Source organism: Oryx dammah, unplaced genomic scaffold (assembly GCF_014754425.2).
Source record: "Oryx dammah isolate SB20612 unplaced genomic scaffold, SCBI_Odam_1.1 HiC_scaffold_25, whole genome shotgun sequence".
Lineage (NCBI taxonomy): Eukaryota > Metazoa > Chordata > Mammalia > Artiodactyla > Bovidae > Oryx > Oryx dammah.
In genome coordinates, this window is record NW_024070209.1 from 21,379,526 (window position 1) to 21,398,750 (window position 19,225).

The 19,225-nt window shown below is 38.5% G+C and overlaps 1 protein-coding gene across 4 annotated transcripts in view; it reads right to left on the reverse strand.

Moving 5' to 3' along the window:
- MAP4K3 (mitogen-activated protein kinase kinase kinase kinase 3) overlaps nt 1-19,225 on the reverse strand; it is a 184,293-nt gene that overhangs the window by 115,589 nt on the left and 49,479 nt on the right. For all 4 annotated transcript variants that reach the window (XM_040224684.1, XM_040224687.1, XM_040224685.1 and 1 more), the window contains exon 2: nt 10,684-10,741. In XM_040224684.1, coding sequence (XP_040080618.1) covers nt 10,684-10,741 — 58 coding nt within the window. The remainder of the gene's footprint in view (nt 1-10,683; nt 10,742-19,225) is intronic.

The following is a 19,225-nucleotide window of genomic DNA, read 5'->3' on the forward strand; positions in this document are numbered from 1 at the left end:
ACTTTCCTTACAAAGAGTAAGCGTCTTTTAATTTCGTGGCTGCAATCACCATCTGCAGTGATTTTGGAGCCCCCAAAAATAAAGTCTGACACTGTTTCCACTGTTTCCCCATCTATTTCCCATTAAGTGATGGGACTGGGTGCCATGATCATCATTTTCTGAATGTTGAGCTTGAAGCCAACTTTTTCACTCTCCTCTTTCACTTTCATCAAGAGGCTTTTTAGTTCCTTTTCACTTTCTGCCATAAGGGTGGTGTCATCTGCATATCTGAGGTTATTAATATTTCTCCCAGCAATTTTGATTCCAGCTTGTGCTTCTTCCAGTCCAGCATTTCTCATGATGTAGTCTGCATGTAAGTTAAATAAGCAGGGTGACAAAATACAGCCTTGACGTACCCCTTTTCCTATTTGGAATCAGTCTGTTGTTCCATGTCCAGTTCTAACTGTTGCCTCCTGACCTGCATATAGGTTTCTCAAGAGGCTGGTCTGGTGGTCTGGGATTCCCATCTCTTTCACAATTTTCCACAGTTTATTGTGATCCACACAGTCAAAGGCTTTGGCATAGTCAAGAAAGGAGAAATAGATGTTTTGCTGGAACTCTCTTGCTTTTTCCATGATCCAGCGGATGTTGGCAATTTGATCTCTGGTTCCTCTGCCTTTTCTAAAACCAGCTTGAACATCAGGAAGTTCACGGTTCACGTATTGCTGAAGCCTGGCTTGGAGAATTCTGAGCATTACTTTAGTGTGAGATGAGTGCAATTGTGCGGTAGTTTGAACATTCTTTGGCATTGCTTTTCTTTGGGATTGGAATGAAAACTGACCTTTTCCAGTCCTGTGGCCTCTGCTGAGTTTTCCCAATTTGCTGGCATATTGAGTGCAGCACCTTCACAGCATCATCTTTCAGGATTTGAAACAGCTCAACTGGAATTCCATCACCTCCACTAGCTTTGTTCGTAGTGATGCTTTCTAAGGCCCACTTGACTTCACATTCCAGGATGTCTGGCTCTAGGTGAGTGATCACACCATCGTGATTATCTGGGTCGTGAAGATCTTTTTTGTACAGTTCTTCTGTGTATCCTTGCCAGCTCTTCTTAATATCTTCTGCTTCTTTTAGGTCCATACCATTTCTGTCCTTTATCGAGTCCATCTTTGCATGAAATGTTCCCTTGGTATCTCTAATTTTCTTGAAGAGATCTCTAGTCTTTCCCATTTTGTTGTTTTCCTCTATTTCTTTGCACTAATCACTAAGGAAAGCTTTCTTACCTCTCCTTGCTATTCTTTGGAACTCTGCATTCAAATGGGTATATCTTTCCTTTTCTACTTTGCCTTTTGCATCTCTTCTTTTCTCAGCTATTTGCAAAGCCTCCTCAGACAACCATTTTGCATTTCTTTTTCTTGAGAATGGTTTTTATCACTGCCTCCAGTACAATGTCAAGAACCTCTGTCAATAGTTCTTCAGGCACTCTATCAGATCTCATCCCTTGAATCTATTTGTCACTTCCACAATATAATCGTAAGGGATTTGGTTTAGGTCATACCTGAATGGTCTAATAGTTTTCCCTACTTTCTTTAATTTGAGTCTGAATTTGGCAATGAGGAGTTCATGATCTGAGCCACAGTCAGCTCCGGGTCTCGTTTTTTCTGACTGTTTAGGGCTTCTCCATCTTTGGCTGCAAAGAATGTAACCGATCTGATTTCAGTGCTGACCATGTTCAGTGTTCACATGATTTCACATGATGTCCATGTGCAGAGTCTTCTCTTGTGTTGTTGGAAGAGGGTGTTTGCTATGACCAGTGCATTCTCTTGGCAAAACTCCATTAGCATTTGCCCTGTTTCGTTATGTACTCAAAGGCCAAATTTGCTTCTTACTTTAGGTATCTCTTGACTTCCTATTTTTTGCATTCCAGTCCCCTATAATGAAAAGGACATCTTTTTTGGGTATTAGTGCTAGAATGTCTTATAGTTCTTCACAGAACCATTCAACTTCAGCTTTTTTCAGTTATTCTTTGGAACTCTGCATTCAAATGGGTATATCTTTCTTTTTCTCCTTTGCTTTTCGCTTCTCTTCTTTTCACAGCTATTTGTAAGGCCTCCTCAGACAGCCATTTTGCTTTTTTGCGTTTCTTTTCTATGGGGATGGTCTTGATCCCTGTCTCCTGTACAATGTCACAATTTTGTTTAGGTCACTTTATTTTGGGGGTTTTTTGCTATAGCAGTTAACCTGCATGTAATATGCTTCTTTTAAAAAATGTTTAAAATCTGAGAGCTGATTTACAATTTGTGCCAATTTCTGCTGTACAGCAAACTGACTCAGTTATACATATATATACACATTCTTTTCCTAATACCCTTCTCAATATACCTCTTCACTGGTCTCTCTGTTTCCAGTACTAATTTACATTTCAATTCATCTGCCACATTACTACTAGTTATCTTTTAAAACACAAACTAAATATTAGTGTTCTCCCTAATAATCTTCTGTGACCCATGGCTCAAGACTTTCTGTCATGGAACAAAGGTGTTATGGTACATAATCGGGCCCTAAGCATCTTTCTGGTTTTCATCCTTTATGATCCACTCCCATCCTGGACCATGCCACTCTTTTCCCACGAAGGTTCTTTAGCTCCAGCATCACTAGACTTCAGCTTTTTCCAATGAACAGAAAAACAAAACATAACTTTGTAAAGCGAAAGACAGAGGAGGTAAAGAAAATTAAATCTGACTGAGCGACCAAAAAAAGTGTGAAGAGACAGTATACACACACATGGTCACTAAAGTGATTAGCTTCAGGGTTTGTTCTTTCTGAGAAGCATTTGAAGATGCACTGATTATCCAGTGGCTGAAATGTCAACAGCATCAACATCCACAAAAACCCCAAAATAAGCGGTTATTTAAATTATATGGATAATATATACTTTTTATAGAGGTGACATCCGTATAACAAAGTAGCACTTAGTATTGCCGCCATCACCTCTATCTAGTTTCAAAACACTTTATCGCCCCCAAAGGTGACCCCACACCCACTAAGCAGTCACTTCCCCTTCCTCCCTCTCCCCAGCCCCTGGCAACAACAAACTAGATTTCTGTCTCTTTGGACTTACTTATGCTGGATATTGCATATATTAATAAATAGAATATACAATAGGCAACCTACTATGTTTGGCTTTTTTCATTTAGCATAATGTTTCTGAGGTTCATCCTTTTTGTAGTTTTATCCGTATGAATGATATAAATTTTACAAGCAGGAATATTTGTAAATGCAACATACTGAAACCAACCTAAAGGCTCACACATAGACCAGTGATTGAATTAACTACTGTATAGTCATATGATGGAGTAACTATACAGAATGAGAATTAATGTGGAATGATTTCTCAGACATAATGTTAAATGAAAAGGGCAAAATTCAAAGGGATAGATGCTCTAGCTATCTACCTTTTGTGAAAAAAAAAAAAAAACCAGAAAATAAGAAAATATTCAAGATATTTACTGAAAATATTCAGATAATTACCCATTTGGGTAAACAAAACAACACAGCATGGAAAAGATAACCTTGAGACCATAAATTGTGGTTATCAACAGGGGATGAGCAGGAATAGAATAAAAAAGAATAATACTTCCCTAAATCATGTTCAAGTTTCATATACTTCACAAATACTCTAAAGGAATAAAATCAAAGATGAATACAAACAGAAACAAATGAACTGGTCAGGTTTTCATGGGGTAAAATGCGTCCCCTCAAAAGATATGGCGAAATCAACCTCCAGTACTTCTGACTGTGATTCTATTTGGAAATAAGGTCTTTGCGGTAATCAAGTTAAGATGAGGCCTTTATGGTGGTCTCTATAGCTGGTGTCTTCATACGAAGGAGAATTTGAACACGGAGTGTTCACTCTGAGATGATGGAGGTAAGGACTGGAACCATCTATAAGCCATGGAATACCAAAATTGTTGGCCATATTTTTCAGAGTTCTCAGTAGGAACCAACTCTGCTAACACCTTGATTTCCAACTTGTAGCCTCCCCTGTAGAGAATAAACTTCTGCTGTTTCAGGCCATCTAGGTTGTGCTACTTTGTTATGGCAGCCAGCCTGGAAACTAATAAACCATACAGACTTCAAAAGAATAACATAAGCAATTTTGAAAGGGAGAAGGAGAAACAGATTTTAGAATAGTATATGCCCTCAGCCTACAGATCAAAAGAATTCTGAACAAACAGTGACCTCCAGTTAGTAGCTGAGTTCTCAAGGGAGGCATAGGTTCACAATTCTGAAATTACTTTTACGTTCAAGGATTAAGCAAATAAATAAATATACCGTTGATAATGGAAATGAAGTTTCTCTCTGTTTGAGAAGGAAGTTACACATACGGAATGGAGAGAAGAGTGTTAGATTGGTACTGGAGGTATAAGCGTGAAATCATGGTTTTCAACAAAGATAGATGGGGGTGGGGGAGGGAAGAGGTGCATGGGTATATTTATGTGTGCATATACACATCTATTTCCTGGCTCTATCCCTGAAGACAACCTAATAGAAACCATGCATCAGTAGCAATAAACAGACCCAGCATTCAAAACAAAGGCTCAGGAACTCTTTCAGATTAAAACAAACAAACAAACAAATGGAAGAGACCTGGCAACTGATTGCAGCACATCCTCCTAGATTTTCTTTTTTCTAAAAACGTACTACTGGGGCAACTGACAAAACCTGAGTAAGAACTGTGGATTAAATAACAGCCCCGTAGCAGCATTAATTTCCTGATTTTGATCACTGTACTGTTATGTAAGGCAATGAATGACATTCCATTGTTTTAAGGAAATACACACAAAAAGTATTCAGAGGAAGAGGGTATTTTAAGTGTAGGAAAAGAAATATTGAGAAATCTAGATGAAATATTAAAATTCTTTGTACTATTCTTTCCAATTTTCCCTAAAGTCTGAAATTACGTTAAATAAACCTGTAACAACTTAAAATTTAATTTAATAGTGAATTAATGAACAATGAGCTCTATCACAGACAGGCAAACTTTCAAAAAATATTGCTGGAGAACTGGAAATTATTCTAAAAATTCCATGAAGCACCTGTAAGGCAATATATTGACTACATATTAGCACAGGCTCTAAGAAAACATGAACTTGGATTTGAATCTGCTCCTCTGTTATACAGTCCTAGGCAAATGAATCTTTCATTGTCTCTATTCTATGAGATGGGGATACCATACCTACTGCACTGCCTCTCACTATGAGGACTAACTGAGGCAACACTCATGGAGAGCTCAGTACAGGCTCTGGCACACTGTCCTAAGCAAGCATCCAAAAAGTGGCTGCTGGGACCTTTATCATCATTAGCATTATTGCTGTTCTGTGTGAGTTTGTGAATTTAAGGAAAATAATTCCACCACCTGGAAAAACATTAATAAGAAAGTTAATTTCTGTTAAACCAAGTTCTGCACATCATCATTATTTTCTACCGATTTCTGGGCCCGTTTGGAACTCTGCCAGGGGCTTCCCAGGTGGCACTAACGGTAAAGAAGCTGCCAACCAACGCAGGAGACGTGAGGCGTGAGATCGATCCCTGGGATAGGAAGATTCCCCTGGAGGCGGGCATGGCAACCCTTTCCAGTTTTCTCTTCTGGAGAATTCCATGGACAGAGGAATTTGAATTCACAAAGAGTCGGACATGGCCAAATTCTCCTTTGTACCTTCTCTGATATAGAACACAAACCCAATATGATAGCTGCATTTTCCTGGTTTTTAATTTTAAAAGGACCTGTTAGTACTTCAGAGCCTATTAATGTTATTTTAAGTACCTCCAATAGTTCTAAGCATGTGAAAGAGTACATGTGTGTGTGAGAGACTCTGGGGAAAGTAAATGTTACCTTGCTGCTACTGCTGCTAAGTTGCTTCAGTCGTGTCCGACTCTGTGCGACCCCATAGACGGCAGCCCACCAGGCTCCCCTGTCCCTGGGATTCTCCAGGCAAGAACACTGGAGTGGGTTGCCATTTCCTTCTCCAATGCATGAAAGTGAAAAGTGAAAGTGAAGTCGCTCAGTCGTGTCCGACTCCTAGCGACCCCATGGACTGCAGCCCACCAGGCTCCTCTGTCCATGGGATTTACCAGGCAAGAGTACTGGAGTGGGTTGCTATTGCCTTCTCCGAATGTTACCTTATACAACACCTATAGACTTTAAAGACTAAATTGGATATATCAAAGATTCAAACTAAACATATAAAAAGGGCTCTTTTTTTAATTTGGTGGTGGTGGTTTAGTTGCTAAGTCATGTCTGACTCTTGTGACCCCATGGACTGTAGCCTGCCAGGCTCCTCTGTCTATGGGATTCTCCAGGTAAGAATAGTGGAGTGGGTCGCCATTTCCTTCTCCAATACATTAAACTACTTAATTTTCACACCAATGTTATGAAGTAGAAACTACTGCTAGCCCTACTGTGCAGAAAGGAAAAACAGGCAGAACAGTTAAGTATCTGCCAAGGTCACACAGTTTGCTGTGATGGAGCCTCAATTATAATCTAAGCATTCTGGGTCCAAAGTCCACATTCTTAACCACAATACCATGTGTGCTTTGATTCCCACTACCCATCACAGAAACAACTGGGCTTCAAGCTAAGCACTTCCTTAGTAACTTTAACTTTTCAGAACATAAATGAGAATCTGGCATGCACCAAAAGGTACCATGAGAAGACAAGAGAGATAATGCAAAGTTCAAAGACAAGTTCTTCTGATAAACTCATAGCATGCTCTTTTTCATGAGATACGATTCTAACAAACCAGACTGTCCAATCTTCTGGCCAACAGTGCAACAGAAACAAGCAGACAGAGGAGGCAGATATAAAGGGCTAGACTTCAAAAATCAAGAAATGTGCCTCATCATTTTAATCTTAATACAATACATTGTCAGTAAATGTTAACTGATGTAAAGAGAAGCAACTAGTGGATTCCCTGACAGTCCAGTGGTTAGGATTCTATTAAGTCGCTCAGCATGGCCATCAGAGAGATGGGAGTCAGGGGGAGAAGGGGCAACTCGTGACACTGAGTGGGAAAGGTTATCATTTAGAGCCTTTTTCTAAGAGGCAGAGTGACGTTTATTTGTCATGAGCTGCTGAAGGCAACTTTTAACTATTAGTTACATTATGATAACTATCTACTCTCAGCATGCTATTTGAGATGAAATGCATTTGAGAAATACTTACAGATAATGGTTAAAACAACTTTGGCAATTTAAATAGAATTTTAGAAAATTTACCTCTATGAAATCCTTTATTTTCCAAAGTCACTGAGTATCTTATATTATTGTATTTACCTCTGATATCCAAACAATACCATTATCAGACATTATGTTACCCTTCATCAAATTCTATATAAAAAAATTTAAACAATTTTGCCCAAATAAGGTTTCACTTAGCTTCAGGTTCAGATTGGATATCAGTTATCAAGAAAAGGGGGAAAAACAACTAATTTGGATGCAAATTCTTAAAATCCTTTTTATTACACTTGACTATTTCAGGTTTAGTTTTTGTTTTTCAAAATGTTAAAGACTAGATATTAGAATTCTATTTCAGAAAAATGAGTACATAACGCTACCAATGAAGCTGTCCTCTTCTACCACATTCCAAATCAAACCTGAATCTTACCAGTCTTCGAGAGCTAACTCTCAACCCACAGAAGACCACATTAAATGATTCTATGGGGAGATAACTGGCAAAACCCAGTTACCTGGGTTAAGGGGGGAAGTTCCATAGGACAAATGACTAAGTTTCTTTTTTAAAAAGGCAGGGGGACAAGGAAAAAAATTTAAAAAAGTGAAGGCAGAACCTATAGACATAAAAGAAGTTTGAGACATATCAACTAACTACAACATGTGAAACTTGTTATTAAGAAGCTATTATTAATATTAAGAGATGACAATGGTATTATGATGACATTTTTATAAACTATATTAAGGCATATCTTAAAATCATGTAATTCATACTTGGGCTTCCCTGGTGGCTCAGCACTAAAGAATTCACCTGCCAGTGCAGGAGGTGCGGGGTGATCCCTGAGCTGGGAAGGTCCCCTGGAGAAGGAAATGGCAACTCACTCCAGTATTCTTGCCTGGGAAATCCCCGGGACAGAGGAGCCTGGAAGACTACAGTTTGTGGGGTTGCGAAGAGTCAGGCATGGCAAGAACTAAACTACAGCAACAACTAATCCATATAAAGTGCATCATTCAAAGATTTTTCTTTAATAAATTCACCTAGTTGTGCAACCATCAGCATAAACCAATTTTAAAATATTTCCATTACCCAGTAAGACCCCTCACATCCATTAACTATTAATCCTTCCTCATACACACCAGCTGACCAATCCTCTTTCTGACTCTGTAGATGTGTCTTTTGTGGACATTCCACACTAACAGAATCATCTGGCTCCTTACACTTTACAATTTTTAAGGTTCATTAATGTCAGAGCATGTATCAACAATTTGTTTCCTTTTATTGCTGAATAGCATTCCACCGTATTGTATAGACATATTTTGTCTATTCATTTAGCAGTCGATGGGCAGTTAGGTTGCTGCCAACGTTTGCCTATTAAGAATAACACTGCTGTGGACACGTGTGTGTGTAAAAGTTGCTGTGTAGGTAGATACACAAGAGTGGAACTGCTAGGTCATTATGGCAAACTAATAAACTTTTCAAGAAATTTTTTAAGTGTTTTAGATATATTAGCTTATTTAATCCCTACAACAGCCTTAAGAGGAAGCTATTACTATTATCCCCATTTTAGGGATGAGGAAACAAAGGTCCATCCAAAAAGCTTAAGCAATGTGGTCAAGTCAGATGAGAATCAAAGTAGCTTGGCTTTAGCGTCTGCGGTCGTAACCACTGGGCCATATATTTCAAGCTCACTGACAAGTTAAACATTTCTCACAAGACATAAACAAATTAAAGAAATTTAATATAAAAATTCAGGTGGCTTCTAAGAACACAAAAGGAGAGAGTCCAATGTTAACTAAATTTAAGTGTATACCTCATAACATATATATGGTAGTAATTCTCATTATCTCTGAGTGGCAGAGTAGGAATACATTTCTTTTTAACTGTATTTTCATTTATTACAGTGATATATATACATATACATATATAAAAAAGGCAGTATTTAAGATTAACATAAAACAACTCACTAATCAGAAACCAAATGACCTGATGAACAATAAGGTTTTAAGTTCCTAATTTTTTAAAGGACATTTTAAGATGTCCTGAGTGAGTCCTATCCATCAACCCTAAGTTGAGTGCTGTGGACATAAATCTGATTACAACTGAGGAACAAAGAAAGGCAACTCTAGAATCACAGCTGCGGGAAAAGGTGCTGCTGCAGTAGGAGTCATCTTAATCAGAGGACGGGTTGGGGAGAAAGGTTTCCCGAAAGAGAAGGCACTAAACTGACTTGAGGGAATGGTGTATGAACACACTGCTTCTAAGCAGACTCTTTCATCAATAACATAGCCTCTTCTTAATGATTAAAAATGGAGGCCCTGCTTCAAATGTCAAACCTTTCTTTTTTTTTCAGTTGGTCAATTTTGAATATCAACTAAATAACAGGAGTTTCAAAGAAAAGGAAAAAAGCTTTGTCTTGTGGTGTTAGAATATGGAGCATAAAAAAAATCTGTAAATACCTATAAATGAGAAAGTATTTTTAAAATTCATTATATTCAAGTGTAGTTTAATCACAGTCAGTCAACACATCCTTGAAACTTCATCCTAATAGCACTTCTAAGTCTATTGATGATCAAAATCAGGGGTGGGCAAACTACAAGCACAGGTGGCCCGGTTGGTTAAGAATGATTTTTCTGCAAAGAATAGTATTTACATTTAAGGAGGAAGAGAGCGAGAACCATATATAGAGACCAATGTGGTCCCAAAGCCTACAATATTTTACTCTCCACTTTTATAGAAAAAGTTATCTACAATTAAAAAAAATATATTACTGGATGAATCTGTGGCCATACAGAAAGGCACTATCACTGAGGTGGAATTCAGTCTAGACACTAGTACACTTATTTACTTATGATGGGAGGGAGAAACTGGGGAAGGGAGAGGTTTTTAAGAGTACGTAGTTAGTTCAGAAAGACATGGGTTCTGCAGGGAGTGGGGGGAATTCAGGGTTAGAATACAGTTGAAGCAGATGAAAAATAGGGAGTAGTCCTGGGGCTTTATAAGCTACTCCAGGTGGAAGGCAGCTATTGCAATATTAACGAGCCATAAAATGTGAGAGTTAGGTTTACTGAGGAAACTGAGACTCAGAGCTAAAGTTACTTGCCCAAGTTCACAGAGCAGGAGTACGGGACACCAAGAACTGGTCTGCAAATACCAGATCTCAGTTCCGTTCTCTCCACTGCAGCACACTGCCTCTCGTCACTGGACAGGGTTAACCTGGACAAATACCGCCATCCCTGTGTGACAAGTGAGCTCAAAGGAGTCCAGAGGGAACAGTCTCCTCTGGAGCTCCCCTTCCTCCTGCAAGTATCAGTGGTTTTTCAGGGAAGAACTGGTCTCAGAGAGGTGGAGGACAGACAACAGCCCTCTCTGCCAGACGCTGGGAACAAGAGAATGTTGACCAAACATCATTAAAACAAGCCTGATATATCCAGTGGCTGAGGGCAATAAGAAACACCAAATTTCAATGACTTTACCTGGTTCCAATTTTATTACTTTAATTGCTGCCAGTTCACCGGTGTTAACATTCCGTGCCTAAAAAAGAAAAGACGATAATTGTGAAAAGAAAGCTTTCATAAAAACTTTATGAAATGCTATTTTAGCTTACTACTGATATTGTAAATTATTCAGAATATTTTTTAAAGCAAGAATTGTAAAAGTGATTTATATTCACAAAACAAACAGTATATTCTTCCCGATGAATTTCAACATCAATCCAAGTATAAATTTAATGATGATAATAACAGCAATTAACAGAAACCCAGATTGTAGTATATCCAGGCACGATTCCAAGTGTTTTTATATTTATTCGCTGAATTTTTACAGCAATCTTAAGAGGCAGGTACTAATGTAATAATATCAATAATATTCTCATGTTGCACATGAAGCTCTTGAAGCACAGAGAGCTTGCCAAGACTGTATAGCTAGGGACATGCGGGGGTTCAAACCCAGGCAGTCTGACTCCAGAGCCGGAGTTTTTTAAGTTTACATTCCACTGCCATTCACTCAAGTTCAATTCAGTCACTCAGTCGTGTCCGACTCTGTAACCCCCTGGACTGCAGCACACCAGGCTTCCCTGTCCATCACCAACTCCCAGAGCCTACTCAAACTCATGTCCATCACGTCGGTTATGCCATCCAACCATCTCATCCTCTGGCAGCCCCTTCTCCTGCCACCTTCAATCTTTCCCAGCATCAGGGTCTTTCGCATCAGGTGGCCAAAATATTGGAGTTTCAGCTTTAGCATCAGTCCTTCCAATGAATATTTAGGACTGATTTCCTTTAGGATGGACTGGTTGGATCTCCTTGCAGTCCAACGGACTCTCAAGAGTCTCCTCCAACACCCCAGTTTTAAACCATCAATTCTTCAGCACTCAGCTTTCTTTATAGTCCAACTCTCACATCAATACATGACTACTAGAAAAACCACAGCTTTGACTAGACAGACCTTTGCTGGCAAAGTAATGTCTCTGCTTTTCAATAGGCTGTCTAGGTTGGGCATAGCTTTTCTTCCAAGGAGCAAGCGTCTTTTAATTTCATGGCTGTAGTTACCAACTGCAGTGATTTTGGAGCCCCCAAAATAAAGTTTCTCACTTTTTCAATTGTTTCCTCATCTATTTGCCATGAAGTGATGGGACCAGATGCCATTATCTTAGTTTTCTGAATGCTGAGTTTTAAGCCAACTTTTTCACTGTCCTCTTTCATTTAAAGAATTCTGAATTAACTAGCTTTAAACTTTTAACTTAAAAAACCTTTAGAATATGAAAATCAAATACCTTTATATAACTGTAAAAACAAGCTCCTCATACCTGTTTAAACACATCTGATAGTATAAAGAAATCAATTCAATACAAACCAAATATATTTTACAAGCCACATATTAAAAATAAAAACTATTAAAAAAATCAATCCATAATATTAGATTGCCAGTGTTTACAAGTGTAATTACATGTAAGTAAGCAGAAATCGTTTTTTCAACTTGTATAAAAATGGCAGCTATTTTTATAAATTTAAAATGTTTTATAATTGAATCAGAATTTTCAAATTATTTTAAACTATGAACTGAAACTTAAATTTTCATTTCAATTAATGAAGACCAATATATTAAATTCACTCAAAACTGAAAAATTCATTCCTGTGATGAGAATTATTCTTAGTTTTAACACTTAAATGGACTGGTATTATGCTGTGAAAGTGCTGCACTCAATATGCCAGTAAATTTGGGAAACTCAGTAGTGGCCACATGACTGGAAAAGGTCAGTTATCCCTCCAATCCCAAAGAAAGGCAATGCCAAAGAATGCTTAAACTACCGTACAATTCACTCATCTCACACACTAGTAAGGTAATGCTCAAAATTCTCCAAGCCAGGCTTCAGCAACATGGAACCGTGAACTTCCGAATGTTCAAGCTGGTTTTAAAAAAGGCAGAGGAACCAGAGATCAAATTGCCAACATCTGTTGGATCATGGAAAAAGCAAGAGAGTTCCAGAAAAACATCTATTTCTGCTTTCTTGACTATGCCAAAGCCTTTGACTGTGTGGATGACAATCAACTGGAAAATTCTGAAAGAGATGGGAATACCAAACCACCTGACCTGCCTCTTGAGAAATCTATATGCAAGTCAGGAAGCAGCAGTTAGAACTGGACATGGAACAACAGACTGGTTCCAAATAGGAAAAGGAGTATGTCAAGGCTGTATACTGTCACCCTGCTTATTTAACTTATATGCAGAGTACATCATGAGAAATGCTGGGCTGGAAGAAGCACAAGCTGGAATCAAGACTGCCGGGAGAAATATCAATAACCTCAGATATGCAGATGACAGCACCCTTATGGCAGAAAGTGAAGAGGAACTAAAGAGTCTCTTGATGAAAGTCAAAGAGGAGAGTGAAAAAGTTGGCTTAAAGTTCAACATTCAGAAAACTAAGATCATGGCATCTGGTCCCATCACTTCATGGGAAATAGATGGGGTAACAGTGGAAACAGTGTCAGACTTATTTTTTTGGGCTCCAAAATCACTGCAGATGGTGATTGCAGCCATGAAATTAAAAGACGCTTACTCCTTGGAAGGAAAGTTATGACCAACCTAGATAGCATATTCAAAAGCAGAGACATTATTTTGCCAACAAACATCCATACAGTCAAGGCTATAGTTTTTCCAGTGGTCATGTATGGATGTGAAAGTTGGACTGTGAAGAAAGCTGAGTGCCAAAGAACTGATGCTTTTGAACTGTGGTGTTGGAGAAGACTCTTGAGAGTCCCTTGGACTACAAGGAGATCCAGCAGGTCTATTCTAAAGGAGACCAGTCCTGGATGTTCTTCGAAAGGACTGATGCTAAAGCTGAAATTCCAATAGTTTGGCCACTTCATGTGAAGAGTTGACTCACCGGAAAAGACTCTGATGCTGGGAGGGATTGGGGGCAGGAGGAGAAGGGGATGACAGAGGATGAGATGGCTGGATGGCATCACCCACTCGATGGACATGAGTTTGGGTGAACTCTGGAAGTTGGTGATGGATAGGGAGGCCTGGTGTGCTGTAATTCATGGGGTTGCAAAGAGTCGGACACGACTGAGTGACTGAACTGAACTGAACTGAAAGCTCAGTGAATTACCCATAAGGGATGATAACAATGTTAACAGTGGAATCCTTCTAAGAATATTGGGGCATTAAAAAAAAATCAGTTTCTAAGATAATATATATGGGACGCAGTCACTGCTAAAAGATATAAATAAAAATTTAACCTTTAAACTCAAAGAACAACAAAGGTATTAAAAATACAAATTAAGAAAAATTAAAATTTCAAGGGAAGTTCATTCCTTTTGAAAAAAATCCCCATAACTCATAAACATTTATGATGCCAACTTACTACAGAGTAGTAAGTTTTGAACTCAACAGTAATTTTTGAACTACAGGCAGTTCAAAACAGATTTGAACATTTATTTCAAATTAACTTAATTTCCATTACATGAAAGAGACATTTCCAATAGTATCACAGAAGTATTTATCGCTTTCACCAGGATAAGAAGATATATATATATAAATGGAATAGAAATAAAATCAGAGTGTCATTCTGGGAGCATTTTGTAAAAAGGATGGAGCAGAGTGCAAAATATTCATTATATCACAACATTAGTCATAAATCTTCTCAAACACTATCAGAACACTTTGCCTTTCTTCACGTTGTGATACCTTTTCTCTGTTAGACTTCTCCTTGACACTGTCCTCTAATCCATATCTTTTTAAAGCACTTCTCCAATAAAACAAGATAATTGTTTTATTTAATCCTCATATCTCCATTTAAAAATCTTGAAAGAGTTTTATTTTCTGTTTATTGAAAAATAAATTGAGAGTCTGGGTAATCCCAAATGAACGAGCAAAAGAAAATATGAACTCAGAGAAAGCTAGTTCAGTTCAGTTGCTCAGTCGTGTCCGACTCTTTGCGACCCCATGAATCGCAGCACGCCAGGCCTCCCTGTCCTAGGGGGACTATTTTTACAACTGAAATTGTTTCCAACTGACCACAAGAGGGCACACTTCTACTGACAACACAAGTTACACAAAGGGCCCAAAATGGCGGCAGCACACACTGTACTCTTCTAAAAATAGACTCATTAATAGTTAACACCAGCACATATTTCACAGAAAAACTATGACAGTAAACTAGAGTAAGTGGTTTATAAGAGTCAATTCTTTACTACAGGCTTGACTTATGAATACTATTTTTCAAAATTTAAATTAGGATTTTCTACAGGGTAACAAGTTTTTAAATTATGGTTCTTCAGAGTCAATAAGAAAACAAGACAGCTAATGATTACTGTCCTTTTTGCCTTCTGAATATTTTCTAATATGCAACTTATTTGACAGATATAAGATAATTCACAAAAAACGGAAGAAAAAATCCTCAGGAAACCTGAATTTCTGATCTTTACCACATCATAACCCTTATGTTTATTAATGAAAGGTGTTTATGATTCATCAAGAATCTTGGGTCTTCTGGCTAAAATAAGTCATATTTTGCTGTTTTTACATTCACAGTGGCCAAGAAAACACGTGAGTAAATTTAAAAATATCAACTCTAATGCTCTGTACCTGCTATGCTTTTTTCAATCACCTAGAAAAATTGATTACAGAAAAATGAGAACAAGGTAAATATTTATAAATATTATAAAGCATATAGTATAAAAATTTCTAATTCAGTATCAGTACCATGAAGAGGCCTTACAAATAGCTTTGAAAAGAACAGAAGCGAAAAGCAAAGGAGAGAAGGAAAGGTAAACCCATTTGAAGGCAGAGTTTCAAAGAATAGCAAGGAGAGATAAGAAAGGTTTCCTGAGTGATCAGTGCAAAGAAATAGAGGAAAACAATAGAATGGGAAAAACTAGAGATCTCTTCAAGAAAATTAGAGATACCAAGGGAACATTTCATGCAAAGATGGGCTCAAAAAGGACAGAAATGGCATGGACCTAACAGAAGCAGAAGATATTAAGAAGAGGTGGCAAGAATACACAGAAGAACTGTACAAAAAAGATCTTCACGACCCAGATAATCACAATGGTGTGATCACTCACCTAGAGCCAGACATCTTGGAATGTGAAGTCAAGTGGGCCTTAGAAAGCATCACTACGAAGAAAGCTAGTGGAGGTGATGGAATTCCAGTTGAGCGATTTCAAATCCTGGAAGATGATGCTGTGAAAGTGCTGCACTCAATATGCCAGCCAATTGGGAAAACTCAGCAGTGGCCACAGACTGGAAAAGGTCAGTTTTTGTTCCAATCTCAAAGAAAGGCAGTGCCAAAGAATGCTCAAACTATCGCACAATTGCACTCATCTCACACGCTAGTAAAGTAATGCTCAAAATTCTCCAAGCCAGGCTTCAGCAATACGTGAACCGTGAACTTCCAGATGTTCAAGCTGGATTCAGAAAATGCAGAGGAACCAGAGATCAAATTGCCAACATCCGCTGGATCATGGAAAAGACAAGAGAGTTTCAGCAAAACATCTATTTCTGCTTTCTTGACTATGCCAAAGCCTTTGTGTGGATCACAATAAACTGTGGAAAATTCTGAAAGAGATGGGAATATCAGACCACCTGACCTGCCTCTTGAGAAACCTATATGCAGGTCAGGAAGCAAAACAGTTAGAACTGGACACAGAACAACAGACTGGGTCCAAATAGGAAAAGGAGTACGTCAAGGCTGTATATTGTTACCCTGCTTATTTAACTTATATGCAGAGTATATCATGAGAAATGCTGGGCTGGAAGAAGCACAAGCTGGAATCAAGAATGCCAGGAGAAGTATCAATAACGTCAGATATGCAGATGACAGCACCACTATGGCAGAAAGTGAAGAGGAACTAAAAAGCCTCTTGATGAAAGTGAAAGAGGAGATTGAAAAAGTTGGCTTAAAGCTCCACATTCAGAAAAGAAAAATCATGGCATCCGGTCCCATCACTTCATGGGAAATAGATGGAGAAACAGTGTCAGACTTTATTTTTTTGGGCTCCAAAATAACTGCAGATGGTGACTGCAGCCATGAAATTAAAAGACACTTACTCCTTGGAAGAAAAGTTATGACCAACCTAGACAGCATATTAAAAAGCAGACATTACTAGTGGACCAACAAAGGTCCGTCCAAAAGCCATGGTTTTTCCAGTAGTCATGTACAGATGTGAGAGTTGGACTATAAAGAAAGCCGAGTGCTGAAGAATTGATGCTTTTGAGCAGTGGTATTGGAGAAGACTCTTGAGAGTCCCTTGGACTGCGAGGAGATCCAACCAGTCCATCCTAAAGGAGATCAGTCCTGAGTGTTCACTGGGAGGACTGATTTTGAAGCTGAAACTCCAATACTTTGGCCACCTGATGCAAAGAGCTGACTCATTTGCAAAGACCCTGATGCTGAGAAAGATTGAAGGTGGGAAAAGAAGGGGATGACAGAGGATGAGATGGTTGGATGGCATCATCAACTCGATGGACATGAGTTTGGGTAAACTTTGCGAGCTGGTGATAAGACAGGGAGGCCTGGCGTGCTGTGGTCCATGGGGTCACAAAGAGTTGGACGCGACTAAATGACTGAACTGAACTGAACTGAACTGAACATGAACTTTAGAGCTGCCCAGGGAAGAAAGCTGAGGATAAATATTCTCAGCTTCTAGACCTAGTCTTCTGCCAGAGCACTGATCTGTCCACCATTCTCACATGTTCTGAAAGTAATGCTCAGATCAGCTGTTTTTGAGTTCAAAACTCTTCAGGAGTACACACCATTGCTTGAACGACATGATCCAAATTCCTTACCAGAAAATTTGAAGTATTTACTAAATATAGCATTTTATAACCGCTTTACTGTGATACAATTCACATACCAAAAAGTTCACCCTTTCAATGTGTACAATCCAGTCATTTTTAGTATTTGCACATAGTTATGTAACCATCATTCCTGTCTAATTCTGAAACATTTTTATCAACCCAGAACGAAACCCCAAGACCCACTGAGCAGTCACTCTCTATTCCTCCTCCTCCCAATCCCTGACAACCAATACTCTGTCTACTTTCTGTCTCAATGGATTTGATTATTCTGGATATTTCACACAAATATGATTGTACAAACTGTGGTCCCTTGTGCCTGGCTTCTTTCACTGAGCATAAGCTTTCCAGGTTCATCCATGTTGCAGCATATATCCGGACTTACTGTATTCTTTTTGTTGCTGAATAATATTTCATTGAATGAAAATTCCCCATTTGTTTATCCTTTTACCAGGTGAAGGATGTGTGGGCTGTTTCCATTTTGGGCTCTTATGAATAATGCTTGTATGAACCTGTGTGGATCTGTGCTTTCAATTCTCTTGGATAGAGAGCTAAGAGTGGAATCGCTGAATCCCGTGGTAACCTCTGTTTAGCTTTCTCAAGAACTGTCAGACTGTTTTCCAAAGTGGCTGCACCATTTTATATTATTGCCAGCAGTGTATGAGGGTTCCAATTTCTCTACAGCCAAGCCAATATATATTATTACCTGGCTTTTTAACTTTAGTTTTCCTCGTTGACATGAAGTGGTATCTCTTTGTGTTCTAGTAACTCACTAAGGACTAACAATTTTAAGCATCTTTTCATATGCCTGTTTGTCATATTTTGAATATTGTCTTTGAAAAAATGTGTATCTAATTCTTTGCCCATTTTTAATTGTGTCATATTTTTATTGTTGACTTGTGAGCATTTTTTATAGATCCTGATGTGAATCTCTTATTAGTTACATGACCTGTAAATATTTAATCCCACTCTGAGTTGTCTTCATTTTTTGATGGTGTTCTTTGAAGCAAAACATTTTTTAATTTTGTTAAGTCAAACTTTATCTACTTTTTGTTGCTTGTGCTTTCGGTATTATAGTTGAGAAACGACTGCCTGGAAACCAAGATCACAAAGATTTTTTTCCCCTATGTTTTCTTCTAAAGAGTTTTATAGTTTAGCTTTTCCATTTAAGTCTATGACCCATTTCCATTTAGGTCTATGACTTTTCTATGGTGTCTAGCAGGGCTCAAATTTCACTCCTTTGCACGTGGATAGCCAGCTGTGAAGTACATTTTAACTATAAAACCGTTTACTACCTGTCTGTATTTCCAGTTGGTCCTTAGTTGGCGCTTTATGCTCTAGCCAAACTAAACAACTGCCCTACCCCAGTGCTAGCCACACTTTTACCCTCTGGTACTTACTGCTTAGACAAACACTTTCCGTAAACTCCCTCCTCTAGCCTAACTCCTAGACATCTTTTAAAGCTCACCCTAGGTTATTATCACTACCCACAAACCCTTCCTGACTCCACTTCAAGTCAGGCATCCCCCAAACACACTCCCAGATATCCTGGGTAACCTTTCTCATACAAGAGTGAGTTTGGTTTGGAAAATCCTGCAGATCTAGAGCTGATCTCAGATTAGATGAGCTCCTGGAAACCATTACGATTCTAAGCTGTCCCGGAATTCAGTTTGGTTCAGTTAGTCTTTCAAAAAGCATTCATTCTAGCACTGGTTTGGG